The sequence below is a fragment of the Rhinopithecus roxellana genome, chromosome 15 (genome assembly GCF_007565055.1).
Source record: "Rhinopithecus roxellana isolate Shanxi Qingling chromosome 15, ASM756505v1, whole genome shotgun sequence".
In the NCBI taxonomy this organism is placed as follows: Eukaryota; Metazoa; Chordata; class Mammalia; order Primates; family Cercopithecidae; genus Rhinopithecus; species Rhinopithecus roxellana.
In genome coordinates, this window is record NC_044563.1 from 79613131 (window position 1) to 79628574 (window position 15444).

The window sequence follows — 15444 nt, forward strand, 5'->3', positions numbered from 1 at the left end:
GATTCCCAATATATTTGGGATGGTGTTTCAAATATATTTTGACTATTGTTTGAGTATTAAAGGGCAGGGCCAGGCTTGGTGGCTCACGCCTGTAATCTCAGCACTTCGGGAGGCCGAGGCGCGTGGATCACGAGGTTCAGGAGCTGGAGGCCAGCCTGGCCAACATGGTGAAACCCCGTCTCTACTAAAAATACAAAAATTAACCGGGTGAGGTGGTGGGCGCCTGTACTACCCGGGAGGCTGAAGCAGGAGAGAATCGCTTGAACCCAGGAGGCAGAGGTTGCAGTGAGCTGAGATCGCGCCACTGCACTCTAGGGTAGGAAGGCCCAGGGTAGGAAGCTGAGCTGTTTCTAAATCTGTAGCCACCTTTTCTCAATGACAATGAAGTAATCTTCCGAGATGTTGAAAAACCTGGTGCGGAAAGTTTAGAGTAGCAGTTTGGGAATCCCCTGTAATAATCCGCTTTCCCTTGTGAACCTCAGGCTCTGTCTTAAAATTTTTGTATCCTCAATGCACTGTAGGAGCTCAACAAATGATAGAATAGATGAATAAATAGAAGAGAATGAGGAGACGGATCTGAACAGGCTGCGAAGGAGGTGCTATTCCAAAGCCTAGCCCAGAGGCAGTGACCTCGGACCCAAGCCAAAAAAAACAGCTCGCGTTTTGAGGCCGGGAGAAAGAACAGTTCCCAAATTAAGGGGCGTCCAAGGCCTTGCTCTTTTAGAGGGCGGGGCTAGGAGAACGTATTCGGACGCTGCCCGTCAACGAGCCAATCCCCGCCTCAAGGGGGAGGGGATTTAATCTGTCGCCGCTCCTTCCCTTTGGAAAGTAAATACGTTCGGGCGCCATTCAAACGGACCAATGAGTGATTGACGTTGTTGTGGTTGGCCCTCACCGATTGGCTGGAGTTTGTCGTCCTCGTCACCCCTCTGGCTCCACCCCTTTGCACACAAGATGGCGGCGCCCAGCGGAGTAGAGGCTGCGCTTGGGGTTTGCTGAAGCTGGTTGCCTCTCCCACTCCCCTTTTGGGTGCAAAGCGCCGCTAACGGGAGGACGGGGGCCGGGCGGGGACAGGGGCACCTGCGTAGCTGGACTGCGAGCCCGCGCCCAGCTTGCGTCGACCCCACCCGGCCCCGGCCCGACCCGACCCGATCCGATCCAGTCCGATCCCATTCCATCCGTTCCCCGTCTCCTCCCGGTCTGACCTATTGTCCGGCCGTGGTTCGCCACATCAGGCATCCAAAGCTGAGGTCGTTCCTACGGCCTGGGCTCGCCTTCGCTTTGGAGATGTTTGGGCTCTTCCCTCCCAAAGAGCCCATCTTCAAAACCTGGACTCTTGGACTGGCACCTAGCCCCCTTTCCCTCTACCAAGACTCCTCTTCCCTCTTACCCACTTCTTCCTCAGATTCTTGATACCCCCTGTGTTGGAGACTGCTCATTTTCCTTCCATATTAATCCCAGACCCCCTAAAATATTGACAATCTTGACAACCCCACAACCGAGGAGCCAGACTTTCTTTTGGACTAACCTCCATAGCCCTATCATGGAGGCAGTGTACCTGGTAGTGAATGGGGTGGGCCTGGTGCTGGACGTGCTGACCTTGATGTTGGACCTCAACTTCCTGCTGGTGTCCTCCCTCCTGGCTTCCCTGGCCTGGCTCCTGGCCTTCGTCTACAACCTGCCGCACACGGTACTGACTAGTCTTCTGCACTTGGGCCGCGGAGTCCTGCTTTCATTGCTGGCCTTGATCGAAGCCGTGGTCCGGTTCACATGTGGGGGCTTGCAGGCCTTGTGTACCCTGCTCTATAGCTGCTGCTCTGGCCTGGAGAGCCTAAAGCTCCTGGGGCACCTGGCCTCTCACGGGGCACTGCGGAGCAGGGAAATACTGCACCGGGGCGTCGTCAGTGTGGTCTCCAATGGCCATGCTTTGCTGCGCCAGGCCTGTGACATCTGTGCCATTGCCATGAGCCTGGTGGCTTATGTGATCAACAGCCTGGTCAACATCTGCCTCATTGGCACTCAGAACCTCTTTTCCCTGGTGCTGGCCCTTTGGGATACAGTGACCGGGCCTCTGTGGAGGATGACGGACGTAGTGGCTGCCTTCCTAGCCCACATTTCCAGCAGTGCTGTGGCCATGGCCATCCTCCTTTGGACACCCTGCCAACTAGCCCTGGAGCTGCTGGCCTCAGCTGCCCGCCTGCTGGCCAGCTTTGTGCTTGTCAATCTCACTGGCCTGGTGTTGCTAGCTTGCGTGCTGGCAGTGACGGTGACTGTATTGCATCCAGACTTGACCCTGAGACTGGCTACCCAGGCACTCAACCAGCTCCATGCCCGGCCATCCTACCACCGTCTTCGAGAGGATGTCATGCGGCTCTCTCGCCTAGCACTGGGCTCAGAGGCCTGGCGCCGAGTCTGGAGCCGCAGCCTGCAGCTGGCGAGTTGGCCGAACCGGGGAGGGGCACCTGGAGCCCCCCAAGGTGACCCTATGAGGGTGTTCTCAGTTAGGACCCGGAGACAGGACACTTTTCCTGAAGCGGGGCGCAGATCAGAGGCGGAAGAGGAGGAGGCCAGGACCATCAGAGCAACACCTGCCAGGGGCCGAGAGAGGCTCAACGAGGAGGAGCCTCCAGGCGGGCAAGACCCATGGAAGTTGCTGAAGGAGCAAGAGGAGCGGAAGAAGTGTGTCATCTGCCAGGACCAGAGCAAGACGGTGTTGCTTCTGCCCTGCAGGCATCTGTGCCTATGCCAGGCCTGCACTGAAATCTTGATGCGCCACCCCGTCTACCACCGCAACTGCCCGCTGTGCCGCCGGGGCATCCTGCAGACCCTCAATGTCTACCTCTGAAGACTCCTTCCCTACCTGCCCACCCCTCCACGCTCCACGCAGGCACTCACGCTAGGACAGCATTAACACCTCATCTCCGGGTCCTGGTCTGAATCCCTCCTACCCCTGTGGCTGTCCTGCCAAGCCTCCAAGCCATACATCCAGGACATTGAGATGGAAGACTATGATCTGGGTGGGGGCAGGATAACATAGCTTCTCCTTACCCAGTGGGTCCCTTCGATGCTGAGGGTGGTGAGTATGTCACTATGCAAGGGCCCTGAGACTGTTTGCTGTGGGCTGTCCTCCAGCTTGCCCAGGGCCCACCCAGCTGCCGAGATCTCTGCTTCTGGTTTTTCTGTTGGAGATCTGTAGGTCCTTTTCCTGCCTCCTTCACATTTCCTCCCCAGCTTTTGTGGCTACAACATACCAGTGTTATTTGGGTGTTTTGGCAACTCAGGGGCCTTCGGATGATCTTGAACCTTTGTGTTCAGCCAGAGCCCCTGTGCCCTGGTAGGCTTTGGGGTTAGTATCTCTCAGGTACCCTCAGAGCCACCTCTGCCTGTCATCGTCTGATGAGGCTCCCTCCCAACCTGATCCAAAAGCTGGGCTCAGGAGTTTACCCCTGGGATGGGGGATGCATCTGCACCTGACTTTGGGACCATGTGCTCTCTGGCACCACAGCTCACTGCAAGTCTCAGGAGGGATAACCAGATTTCTGCTCATTCCCGTTTCACTCCCACATCACACAGAAAAATGGCATTCCTCTCTGTCTCTCCCTGGCATTGGAGAGGGCAGACTGTGCACATTTCACTAGGGTCCAAATACAGAAGGGGCCAGGGCCCAGGGGCTTGCAGCTTCCTGAGGGGTCTCTGGCCCAGTTTCCTATGAATAAAGTTATCTTGACAGCTCTGACAGTCTCTTGTGCATCCCTGCAAGGGAGCAGTTGGTCAAGGCAACAGACCCTGCATCAGCATCCTTCAGCCCTTCTGGAGTCAGAAGTGTGGGCTGTGGGAGTACCTGGGCTTTAGCGGGGGAGACAGGGAAGGAGGTAAGATAGGCTGGGAAGACTGTGTCATGGGGAGAGTGCATGTCAGGCGTGGCTCTGAGCTGTCATCCCTTCTGATTTGTCCCCTCACACACGTGGCTTTCGAAAAGCCTTCTGTATTTTTTCTATTTTTGCCCAAATTAAGCCCTTGTAGGGAGGAATGTGAACCATCTCACCCCTTGAGTCAGCCTTCCCAGCTCCTCCCCCGGGGCCCGTCTTCCTGGGAGGGAGCATGGGGTTCCTGCTGCCTGGAGTCCAGTCTTACCCTCGGATCCCAGGAGGAGCTGGTGTGTGTCCCTGTGTGTCTTAGCGTGGGGTCTGGTGCAGAGCTGGGTTGGAGTGTGGCTGCGGGACCTCCTGATAGAGGCTGCCTGAGGCCTGTCTCTAGCTCACATTTGGGGCTCAGTCCCCATTGGCCATATCTGCCCTCACATGACCAGCAGAAGAGCAGGGGCACTCCCCCATAATTGTATGTTCTGTCTGGGACCACAGTGCCTGGGACTGCCTTCAGGAAGGGGGCACCGGTAGCTCAGGAAGAACTCTGAGGAGAGGCCCCCCCTTCCTTGGGTTGAGGCTGCGCAGATGGGGCTGGGCAGTCCTGGTTTGTTAGTCACTGAGTTGGAGGTGGGCCCCCTGGGTGGGGGAGGCTTGAGGGGCTTTGTGGCTAGCCTCAGACACAGTGGCTCGGCCCACCCAGGCTATGCCCAGAGCAGTGGGGGAGGGCTCCTCATCTCCACCTCAGAACTGGGAGGCCTAGGGAGGGCTTGGCACTTGCTCTTTCCTTCCCTCAATCCGGGACAGGGAGCTGAGCAAGGGGAGGCCCGGCTCCTTCCAGTCTCTGTTTAATGTGGGGATAAACATTTTATGATAGAAGATAAACTTCCTGAGTTGGGAGTAAAGGACTCCCCTTTTCTTCCATCTGCATCTGGAATTCCTTTGGCCGACCTCAATACCCCTCCTCCCCCTCACCACCCATGGTCAGGAGCTCAAGCTACCCAGGATCCCTGCGGCATTCTGGGTCCAGGGCACCCCCTTGTGGTCATCTCAGAAACTACTTATCTCTAGACGCCCAGGGACGGCACTCGGGTTACAGAGCAATAGCTTTCCAGTCATCTGGGGACCAGGCAAGCAGCCAGGGCAGTCATAGACAAAAGTCCTCGGCTCTTTTTTTTTGGATCAGGGCAGGGATATGTGTGGTGCCGGCAGCCCCTACGTGGTTTAGGTGGCATCTTTGAATTATAAAAAGGTACCCCCTTTTTTAAGGGTGGCTGGAGCCCAACACCAGGAGGGCATCCCACTGTCAGCCACTCTTATTCACAACCTAGGTGGCGGCTCTGTGGAGCAGCCTCTCATTCCCCTGGGCCGGCTTCCTGTATATCTGTCCCATATCTCTATTTCATCCAAGAACCCTCCCTTCTGCCTGAGCACCCCCTCCACACCACGATCCCAGAAACAGAACCCCCACCACTAAAGAAGAAAGGCTGGAGCCAGTAGGAGTGTTCTTAGATTTATTGAGTGATCTCTGAGTAAAGGGCCGGCCCCATGTGCAGGAGGGGGTGAGGAGGATCCAGAGTAGCAGAGGATCAGGAAGAGAGCATCCCACCATGGGCTCCTGGGCCAGAGCAACTGGGGGACTCACACTTGCCAGCACAGCACGCTCCTCTGGTCTTGGGCAGAAATCCAGTCACTGCCCCATGCTGCCATACCTGATTGCAGACAGCCACTGTCCCCATTCCTTGCCAGCGGCAGGACGGAGAGCCCCTACCCCACCTCCCTAGTCATTCACAATATTCCAGGGGGGCCAGCCCTCCTGGATGACCTGGTTGTCAGCGTCACACCCTCCTCCTAGGAGTGAGAGCGTGAGCTCACTTTGCAGTGGGCATTAAGCGAAGACTGGGGAGCTGTGCCAGTCAGAGTACACCAGAAATCCGGAGAAGGTGCTGTCTGTCTTGATGCTGGCATAGATGCCAATGTAGTCACCCACACCCACCTGCACCCACACTTGGTCCTCGGGCTCCAGCCTCACCATGGCGCCTCCCGAGAGCGAGGCTGGCTTGGGCCAACCCCCGAAAAACTGGAAGAAAGAGGCAATGGATTCGCCGTTCTTCACCAGATCAAACTGCAGGCTGGCCCGGTAGACGGTGGCATGCACGGCGAAGTAGTAGACCCCAGGCACCTGGCAGGTGAACTTGCCGGTGACGGCGTCATAATGTCCCTGCTCGTTCACTAGCACGCGGTCGAAGGGCAGGGGAGCGTCAGACGGCGGAGGCACCCGGCTCTCGGAGCGCTTGGCGCTGAAGGCGGATCGCGGAGGCACCGAGCACTCCCCTGCAGGCCCGGTGGGCCCCGCGGGTCCCGCCTCTCCTCGCGGCCCAGGCTCCCCTCGAGGTCCCGGCAGTCCTGCGGGGTAAGCAGGGCGGCAGGTTGAGCGTAGTGGCCGGGTCAGCCCGAAACGGGGCGGCGACTCTAAGGTCACCGTACCCCTCCCCGCCTCTGCCTGAGCTTGGGCCAGCGCCTCTTCCCGCACGGGTACCTCCTCCACCCATTCCCGCAGGGCAGATCTGGGGGGCTGGCCGAGGGGGCGCCCGCTGCCTGGGCCCTTCCCCCGCTCAGGGCTGCAAAGCTCAGGGAGTGGCGCCCCCTGGCGGGAGGCCCGAGCCCCGGGCACTGGGAGTGGGAGCTGCGGCGGAGCCTGCTCGGACGTCGCCACCTACAGCCGCTGCGGTGCCTTCTTACCCGGCCTCCCGCCCTCGCCTTTCTCTCCCGGAGCCCCGGGCGCGCCGTCGCGGCCGTCGCGGCCATCGCGGCCCGGCAAGCCCTGGCTGCCATGGTGGCCCGGCGTGCCTGGAAGGCCGGGGTGCCCCGGGCACAGGCTGGGGATCTTGTTGTCGTCCAGTGGGGGAGAGCCGGCCGCCAGGCCCAGGAGCAGCAGGACAAGGAGCGGCCTCATAGCGCTGGCACCGGGAGCCCGGACGCCGGGGTCCTCTCGCAGTCTGTGGGCCAGGCAGGACTGGAGTCGGGACCCAGAATCCTGGGACCTACCTCGATCCCCACCCCGGCGTGGCCCAGTCAGTCCCCACCCCACTGCCGTGCCCCTGAGGCTGAGCGCCCGCAGGGCCGAACACCCGGAGAGCGCAGGCAGGGGAGAGGGGGTAGAAGCGGCCAGCCCTCCCTCCCACCTCCGGCCCGCGCCAGCCTTTCCCACAGTCCCCTCCCCAGCCCCTTTCCCCTCCTCCGCCAGACTCACCCCGCCTCCCGGCTCCCCGATGGCCTCCTTCGGGGCCCTCGCTACTCCGGACCCTCCAGTCGGTGGTGCTCCAGCCCCCAAGCTTCTCCCCGGCGAGGCGCCCCCTGCCCTGCCGTCACCCCAGTCCTGGTTCGCTGCCTTGCCGGCTCCGCTCTCCTCCTCCCAGACTCCAAGAGGAAACCAGTTGTTCGGGGGCCAAGAGCTCCCGGACCGGGAAATAGCTGGGAAATAACTCGTGGTGTCGCCCGGCGGCCGGCCAAAGTTTAGGGGGAGAAAGGAGGGGTAGAAAGACTTGAGCCGGGCACAGAGAGGCAGAACTTCGAGAGACGGACACACAGGGCACCTCCTGTTCCCAGGGCCAGAGGAGAGGCGGGGCAGTGGCAGAGACCAAGGAACAGACCCCATTTCAGGGAGAAATAGGTAGGGAGATGAGGGTGGAGAGTTCTAGAGGCAGACAGCCAGTTGGATCCCTAAGGCCTAGGACAGGGCCTGCCACATGAGTAGATGCTCAGTACATTTCTGTTGAATCAAGGAAAAGGTCAGAAGGCAAGCGATAGAAAAGCTGAAAAAGCAGATGGAAAGGGGAAGAGGCAGAAGGCGGGAAGTCTGGGTCAGAGGCCTGGATGGGAAGCGGTCTCCATTGTCCAGTGGCACAGTGTAGGGTCAGTCAGCAGCCTGGGGCCAGGAAGGGGACAGGAAGGTGCAGGGAGGGTCCCATGAGCCCCAGCTGAGGACTTCTCCTCCCCCTCCCTGGAAGCCCCAGAGAAGATAGTTAGAGACCCTGCTGGTGCGCCTTCCTTTTCCCCCTATGTGCCAGTCCTGACCGGCAAAAGAGGACGGGCAGAAAGAGGGCAGGGGCTGGCTTCAGGGTCAGGGCTGGGCGCAAGCTTCCAGACCAGCTGCCTCTGGAAGTCTGTTGCAGTTGAAGGGCCAGGGGGTGCCCAGTAGTGCCAGGCCAGACTGGCACTGGTGCTCTGCTTCCTGGCAGACAGAGCGGCAAGGGGGCAGAACACTGCCTAGTGGGGTGCAACGGGGCACAAGCAGCCCACACAGGAGCCTCCGGAAATTCTGGTAGCAGGGCAGGCTTGTCAGGCTCTGCGGAGGGACAGTGGCCTTCAGGCACCTGCTCCCAGGCTCCCTCCCCTCCCAGGCCTGCCCTCCTTCCCTCCACCCAGAAGACCTTGTAACCGCTGAGGACTTCTACCACCTCCTCCTGGGTGGCCATGCCCACCCAGATGTTAGGGAAGGCCGTGGTGTTGTAGCTCAGACCGAGGCACATCTCCACCTGGACGGGCTCACAGGCCAGCTCTGCAGGGGTGGAGGGGAAGGTCACTGTGGGGACTGCTCACTGGCTCTGTGGCCTGTGGCAAGTCACCGAATCACTCGGTCCTGTGTGTACGTGGGTCCAATGTGGGTGGTTGTGAGGAAGCAAGAGGATAACAAGGAGAGAGGCTGTACACACACTGAGGATCCCTGCCATCCCTGAGAGCCTGCTCCAGCATCGGTTGCCAGCCCTGGGCATCACGCAGGCACGTCTTTGATCTCAGGGAACATGGGGCACCCGTGTTTGCAGGGACCACTTGGGCATCTGGAAGAAATCCCCTGCTCTGTGTAAGAGGATGCCTTCATCTTATATGGGCTGTGGAAAGGGGCTCTGGGTGACAGAAGGGACTGGTTCTTGAAGTCCCACCACTGATTCCCAGATTTCCATTTCCCTTGGGGTGACAGTCAGTGCCATTGCCACCACCAGCCGAGTGTCTTCCAGGACTCTGCAAAGTGGTCCCAGAGTCAGCTGGCCCCGCCCCCTCAGGGAAGATGGGATGGGACACTATGCAGTACAGCAGCAGGGTTCTGTGAGGTGAGCACCCAGCCTATTCAGGGTCCCTAGGGGCAGGCTTCTCACCTGGGGGTGGGAACAAGGGGCGGCTGCAGTTGTCATCGCTGCCATCAGTGCAGTCTCTCCACATGTCACACATCCACTGCACACCCTTACACCCTCCAGCCTGGCAGGAGAGCTCACTGGGCCCACAGGGGTCTGCAGGCACAAGGGGCATGGCAGTGCCTGGGGATATACCTATACCCCCAGTACCCCCAGAGTGTCCTGACCAGGGTCCAGAACCCTTCTCCATCCCCCTGGAGGTGCCTCTACTGCCCACACCCACTTGCCCAGGGGCACCTACTCTCCGTGGCATTGAAGGCCAGGTAGGTGGCTGAGAAGCCTCCACTGCTGATGCCATGATCTGTCCTAAAAAGCACAGCCAGCTCATGGTGTGAGGAGATGAGGTGGGGGGGTGGCTCTGCTCCACAGAACCTGCCCAAAGCAGACAGCAGTTCTGGGCGCCAGCCCTGGCTGACTGAGGGGCACTGCAGCCTCCCACAGGCCTGGCTCTGAGCTGGAGCCCTGGGTGATGCCAAAGTTGATGGGAGACACAGGGTTAGGGTCTGGTGAGGAAGACACACATATTCAGCAGGCAAAGCATTAAACAAACTGCTTGAACTTGAGCCACTTCGAGATGGGGAAAAATCAGCGAGGCAGCCTGGCGTTGTGGCTCACACCTATAATCCCAGCATTTTGGGAAGCCAAGTCGGGAGGATCACTTGAGCCCAGGAGTTTGAAACCAGCCTGGGCGATATAGTAAGACCTTGTCTTTACAAAAAAATTTAAAAAATAAATTATCTGGGCGTGGTGGCATGTGCCTGTGGTCCCAGCTACTTGGGAGGCTGAGGTGGAAGGAGCGCTTGAACCTGGGAGGTCAAGGCAGCAATGAGCCATGGTAGTGCTACTGCACTCCTGCCTGGGCGACAAAGTGAGATTCTGCCTCAAAAAAAGAAGAAAAAGAAAAATCAATGAGGGTTTGTAAGGGAGGTGGAAGTGGCCCCTACCGGCGGGGAGAAACTGGGGCAGGGAGAGGTTTGGGGAAGGACCTCCTGGGGACAGGGAGCGTGTGGGGTGAAGGTTTTGAGGTGAGAGCTGTCTTTAGGGTAACGGTGAAGAGACCCCCGGCCTAGAGTAGCAGAAGAAAGTGAAGCTGGGGAATGTGCTGGGCCGACATGGAAGGTGGCGGTGGCAGACAGTGAGGATGGAGTTATCCATGGCTCTTCCCTGGTTCCTGTACCTGCCCAGGAGGCTGAAGGCCCCTGAGTTGCTGGTCTCGTACACCTCCACGTAGTCAAACTTGCACTCATCCTGAGCCTCCAGGCTGAAGTTGTGGAACTGCAGTTCTATGCTGTGTCCAGCCGGCACCGAGATATGCCAGGTGCAGAGCTGGGGGAGGGCACAGGTGGGCAATTCATGACCCCTTCTGTCTCATCCTGGGCACCCAGGCTGAGCTCCAGAAGGGCCTTCGTCCCCCACTGCTGGCTGAGGGGTGGGGTCGCACTTTCATCATTGGTGGATCTTAAGGGCCTGGTTTCAGAGGTTAGTTGACCCAGTGTGGGAACATCTGGGTACACATCAGGCACTTACTAATATCCCCCATCCCCCATCTGCTTGATCTCTGACCTTCTCAAGTAGAAGGTAGTGTCTACCATGCCATTCCCATTACACTGACTTGGGTGCTCAGGTGCTTCCATGTGTGCCCCTCCCCCCTGCATGGAGCACCGTGCTTACCTGTTGGTGAGGGTACTGCTGCAGGTAGTTGGGAGTAGAGAAAGTGCCCTGGAGCCCAGTCAGATTCCCCCCACACCCTGTAGAGAGGTGGAAGGGTTCATGAGTTTGCTAGGATCCGTGTTTCCATCCAATAGTGATTGTGGGCAGTGACTGCAGAGCAAGAGTTTTGGCCATGCCCATGGGAAGCAAGTTCTGGGCCAAAGAATGACAAAGGAGGGAATGCTGGCGGAGGCCCCGGTTTGAGGCTGGACCAGAGCTGGGGGGCCCAATTTGAACCCAGATCAGATGCCTGAAGAGAGGACCCCCCATGCCTGGCCCGTACCCGAAAACTTGGCACTGCAGTTGGTCTCATCGCTGCCGTCAGCACAATTGGCAAAGCCATCACACACTGAGTCAGGTAGCAGACAGATGAGCTGGTCACAGTGGAACTCATCATGGGCACAGCTCCCTGGGTGTGGGCACCAGGAGTCAGGGAGGCCCGGAGTCTCCACCCTTTTGGCAGGGCTGGGAGTGGGTGGAGGGGAAGAAAGTGGACACTCAACAGGCAGCTAGGGACATGGTGGGAACACACTCACCATGTCCAGGGGCCACAGCCTGGTACCAGGCATGGAAACCAAATCCTTCCACACTGCTGTCAGAGACGAAGACCACCAGGAGGTGGCTGGCATTGGTGTTGAGCGTGGGGGGAGGCACCCTCCCACAAATCCTGCAAGAAGCCAGGTTGGGGGTGATGGAGGCTCCAAGAGCAGGGCCAGCCAGAGAGGAGCTTGCCTGGGCCTTACAGTCCTATTTTCTTAACCCCCAAACTGGTGACCATGTGGTCAAAATGTCTCCTCTGATGTCCCAGGGAGCTCTGACCTTCTTAGCATCTGCACATTTATCCTTGTAGCATTTACTCATAGGAAGATAGAAAGGAGATCCATGTTACAGACTAGGAAACAGGTCAGAGAGGGGAAGTGATCTTCCTCATGGCACACAGCAAGGTGGTGGCAGAGCTGGGCCCAGAGGTCTAGTCTCTCAGTTTCTTTCTCGGTTAGCCCTTCCCCCTGCCACTCCCTGATTCTGCTCTTTAGATAGTGGTTCAGGACACGGTGGGATGTCCTGGGGTCAGAGGGACCTACCTGAGGAGGGAGCCTTCAGGCTCAGGGGCGATTTCCAAGCGATCAAAAAGGCAAGAGGCCACACTCTCTATGCTGAGGGCTTCGATTTTGAGCTGTATTGCATGGTCTGTGGCCACCTGGATACGCCACATGCAGTGGGCGTTGGGGGGGTAAGGGTCTGGGTAGTTGGGACTGCTGAAGAAGCCCCTTGGGCCAGAGAGGAGGCCTCCACAGGCTGCGGAGATGGAGGTCAGAGTTCAGAGGTCAAAAGGAGTGAGGTCCTTTATTCTCCAAGGTGCCTCTTCCTCACCCTCCCCTCACCCCGACCCCATCATCTTGGGCCCTTCTCCGGGAAGACCTGCCCTGAGTACTCACTGGCCTGTGGGGAGGGGCTCACACCTGACTCCTGCTGCCCATTAGTGATCCCAGCTGCCTGAGAGGTGGTGATGGTGGGGGTGGGGGTGGTGGTGGTAAGGCCTCCGGCAGGCAGTGGGCTATGGGAGGCCCCAGGTGGGGGTGCAGCCTGCAGCTCTGGAGGTGGGAAGATGGAGGGTGGCGTTCAGAGGAGCTGGATCCTGGAAGGCTGGGAGAGTGGCTGATGGAATTTCATTCCAAAGCCCTCCTTTCAAGTTGTCCCTGGGTACTTACGGGCCAGGATGATGGCCACCAGCAGCCCGAGCAGCAGGAGCAGCAGGCTGGCGAGCAGGAGGACGCAGAGCCAGGAGAAACGGCAGTCTGGCCGCAGCCCTCGAGGACGCCGACCTGCGAGCCGGCAGGTAGGGTTTTGAGAGCCCCTTCTGTTGGGCATTTCTCATGCTGCCCTTGGCTCCTGGGCCTCTCTGTCCTCCCCCAGGTCACCCCCTGGGATGGTTACCATGCCAGGGAGCTGGGACACTATAGCTGGCATCTTCTGGGAAAGCTGGGGGAGGGCAGGATGGCTCAGGCTCGAAGGCAGGATTGCAGAACTCGGTCTGGAAGGGAGAGACTTGAGGGCTGAGGCAGTGGTGACCACTGCGGTGCTGGGTCTTAGGAGCACGATTCTATGTGGCCCTTACCTTGCTTGATTCCGTTGCCTCCACACAGAGGATGACATCTGAGTAGTCCTTCATGGCCCAAGGCTCTGCATGGCTTTCTGGAGTCCCTGTGACAGCCCAAGACCCCCAAAGGCCCACTCTCTGACCACAAACTCCCTATCAAAGGGGCAGCCTCTACTACCAAAGGGAAAAGGTTGCTAGGCTAGACCAGCTCTTGGGCTGTCCTTGGTAGAGTGGTTCGGCCTATGGGCTACTCTGTCTCTGTGTGAGGGAAGGGATGGCAGCCAGGAGGAATTCACAAAGGCATGAAATGGTCCCTTAATCCCACTCAGCTGAGGATGCCGAGGCCAAGTCCCTGGCACAGGGTGGCTGTTCTTAAAGGCACAGGCGGTGGCTGAGAACACCCAGCAGAGGAAACTAGGTGCTCTGTGTGTGGGTGTGACGAGGGGAGCTCTCCATCCCTAGCACCCAAGGCACTGAGTGAGCACTTGGGGGGTCCCTGGGAGGGGAGAGAAGTTGCAGGCAGAAGGAACCGTGGGTGGTCTGAGAAAGAAGCAGGGTGGAGGGGGTGGACAAAGCCAGCTGCCCACCAGGTTACAGGGGCACTGGCCAGGTCGGGTCTTTGGAAGGCCCCTGGTAGATCACCAGTGGGTGTGACCAGGACAAGGAGAGAAGAACATGGTGTGAGCCAGGGACTGACCACTCATTCCTGGGACCCCTAAACCTACAGGAGAAAGGACAGGGAAGGGGGAGGTGCCCAGGTCTTGGGGAGGGTTGGGGTGTGGAGTCTAGCCATTGGGGCTGTTGCACGGTAGGAAACACACACACTGCAAACAAGATTACTGCATGTCTCTTTCTCCATGGGCGAAGTCCTCTTGGAAAATCCCAGCCTAGCCCTGCTGTCCTCAGGGAGAAAGGAAAGGGATTGGTAATCTGTTTTGTGTTAGCCATGCTTAGGCTGAGAGTTTGGCAGGGAGGGAAGTGGGGAGAGAGCCTCATATTTCTGGCTACTATTTGTAGAATGTCTGGGCAAGAGGGCTACATGCAGTTTCTCTCCTTTCATAACTATAAGGTAGCCTCACCATTTTACAAATGCTGATGCTGGGCTCTGAGAGATTACGTCACTTTCCCAAGGTCACACAGCTGGTAAGATACAGAGATGAGAGTTGAGCCTAGGACTGGATAGAGCTTAGGCTCACATTTTCTGTGATGTACTTCTTTCACCCCACATTGGGGCTGAGGCATGCTGGGGTAGCAGAGGGATCAGAGTGACACGGGGGCAGAGTGAGGAACCCCTTGGGGATGGAAGCAAAGAGGGCAGGCTGCCCTCCTTGCACTCAGGAAAGGAGATGCCTCCACCCAAACGGGTGGATGCCTCCACCCGTTTTTCTCCATTTGTTACTGGAGGGCCTTAGTTTGCTTTTGTCTAGGAGGTCAAGCTGTTTCCTGGACCCTTGGAAGTCTAATGGTACTTGGTCTTTAGGGAAGAGACTTTTTGGGAGCTGTAGGGACAGGTGCTCTTGGAGAGGATCAGACAGTTCCTGACCACAAAGTACTTCTCATTCTGGCTGGATCAAGACAGAGCAGGATCCCCTGTCACACAGTATGTTAAGAGCCTTGCCACAGGGGCAGCTTCATGGACAGAGTGGCCCTGCACTGAGCTTTGAGGATGATTGGCTGGGCGAGCCATGCCCCTGGGTCTGCTCCTCTAAAGCCACTCGTTCGCTGTTATCATTGAGAGAGAGGCTGCTGTGCCGGGGTTTGGCTGGGCACTGGGCTCTTGGAGCTGACTGAGACAAGGTGCCCTCGTCTCAAGGAGCCCCTGCTCTGCTGTGACAGCTCTCAAAGTGGGGCCCGGGGCCTTCTTTTACAGGGCTTGAGAGCTTAGAACTAGGCTCATAATAACACTAAGACATGATGTGCCTTTTTCACACTCATTCATGTTTTCCAGACGCTCCGTGACATGTGATATGACATTGGGTTGAATGCTGAACGAGACGCAAGTCCAGCTGCCTTCTATTAAGCCAGATGCTAAAGAGATTTGCACAAATGTAAAACGACGCTGCCATTCTTACTAATTTTTTTTTTTTTTTTTGAGACGGAGTTTTGCTCTTGTTGCCCAGGCTGGAGTGCAATGGTGAGATCTCAGTTCACCGCAACCTCTGCCTCCCGGGTTCAAGTGATTCTGCCACCTCAGCCTCCTGAGTAGCTGGGATTACAGGCATGCACCACCAAGCCCAGCTAATTTTGTATTTTTAGTAGAGACGGGGTTTCTCCATGTTGGTCAGGCTGGTCTCATACTCCTGACCTCAGGTGATCCGCCTGCCTCAGCCTTCCAAAGTGCCAGGATTACAGGCGTGAGCCACTCTGTGTCTGGCCCATTCTTACTAATTTTTTTTTTTTGTTTCAGAAAATATAGGTGGTTTTTTTAAAAAATTATTATTTTTTATTTATACTTTTAGTAGAGACAGGGTCTCACTCTGTTGCCCAGGCTGGTCTCAAACTCCTGGACTCAAGTAATCCTCCTACCTCAGCCTCCCAAAGTGCTGGGATTATATGGTTTTAAAAAAAATTATTGGCCGGG

At 57.8% G+C, this 15444-nt stretch overlaps 3 protein-coding genes across 4 annotated transcripts; 1 reads left to right on the forward strand and 2 right to left on the reverse strand.

The window, feature by feature from the left end:
- The first annotated feature begins 687 nt into the window (after positions 1-687).
- Positions 688-3736, forward strand: RNF26 (ring finger protein 26). Its single transcript, XM_010356975.2, has one exon. It carries the CDS (start codon positions 1544-1546, stop codon positions 2843-2845), a length of 1302 nt encoding a protein of 433 aa, XP_010355277.1. The 5' UTR covers positions 688-1543; the 3' UTR covers positions 2846-3736.
- A 1627-nt stretch (positions 3737-5363) lies between these two features.
- C1QTNF5 (C1q and TNF related 5) lies at positions 5364-7358 on the reverse strand. Of its 2 annotated transcripts, XM_010356976.2 has the most exons (4): positions 7117-7358; positions 6606-6862; positions 5860-6269; positions 5364-5575 (listed from the first exon to the last, which is right to left on the reverse strand). In XM_010356976.2, the coding sequence occupies exons 2-4, from the start codon at positions 6817-6819 to the stop codon at positions 5453-5455; spliced, it is 747 nt and encodes a 248-aa protein (XP_010355278.2). In that variant the 5' UTR covers positions 6820-6862; positions 7117-7358; the 3' UTR covers positions 5364-5452. The 2 variants fall into 2 exon arrangements, with proteins under 2 accessions (XP_010355278.2, XP_010355279.1); XM_010356977.2 differs by having other exon boundaries at positions 5364-6269.
- Positions 7359-7986: 628 nt separating this feature from the next.
- MFRP (membrane frizzled-related protein) lies at positions 7987-12935 on the reverse strand. The gene is made up of 13 exons (XM_010356978.1): positions 12882-12935; positions 12701-12797; positions 12475-12588; positions 12202-12357; positions 11848-12061; positions 11302-11432; positions 11049-11174; positions 10727-10803; positions 10233-10381; positions 9297-9427; positions 9020-9151; positions 8297-8424; positions 7987-8211 (listed from the first exon to the last, which is right to left on the reverse strand). Exons 1-13 carry the CDS (start codon positions 12933-12935, stop codon positions 7987-7989), a joined length of 1734 nt encoding a protein of 577 aa, XP_010355280.1.
- Between the last annotated feature and the right edge of the window lie 2509 nt (positions 12936-15444).

What these genes read in the sequence shown, in the direction of transcription:
- RNF26 (XM_010356975.2), top strand. Translation starts at nt 1,544, where the DNA reads ATGGAGGCAGTGTACCTGGTAGTGAATGGGGTGGGCCTGGTGCTGGAC.
- C1QTNF5 (XM_010356976.2), bottom strand. Translation starts at nt 6,819, where the DNA reads ATGAGGCCGCTCCTTGTCCTGCTGCTCCTGGGCCTGGCGGCCGGCTCT. An exon ending in AGGCGAGGGCGGGAGGCCGG is followed by an intron (nt 6,270 to 6,605) that starts GTAAGAAGGCAC and finishes CTTACCCCGCAG; the next exon opens with GACTGCCGGGACCTCGAGGG. An exon ending in AGGACCAAGTGTGGGTGCAG is followed by an intron (nt 5,576 to 5,859) that starts GTGGGTGTGGGT and finishes GTCTGCAATCAG; the next exon opens with GTATGGCAGCATGGGGCAGT.
- MFRP (XM_010356978.1), bottom strand. Translation starts at nt 12,935, where the DNA reads ATGAAGGACTACTCAGATGTCATCCTCTGTGTGGAGGCAACGGAATCA. An exon ending in GGCTGTGGCCCCTGGACATG is followed by an intron (nt 11,175 to 11,301) that starts GTGAGTGTGTTC and finishes GCCCACACCCAG; the next exon opens with GGAGCTGTGCCCATGATGAG. An exon ending in GCCTTCAGCCTCCTGGGCAG is followed by an intron (nt 9,428 to 10,232) that starts GTACAGGAACCA and finishes TGCTTTGGGCAG; the next exon opens with GTTCTGTGGAGCAGAGCCAC.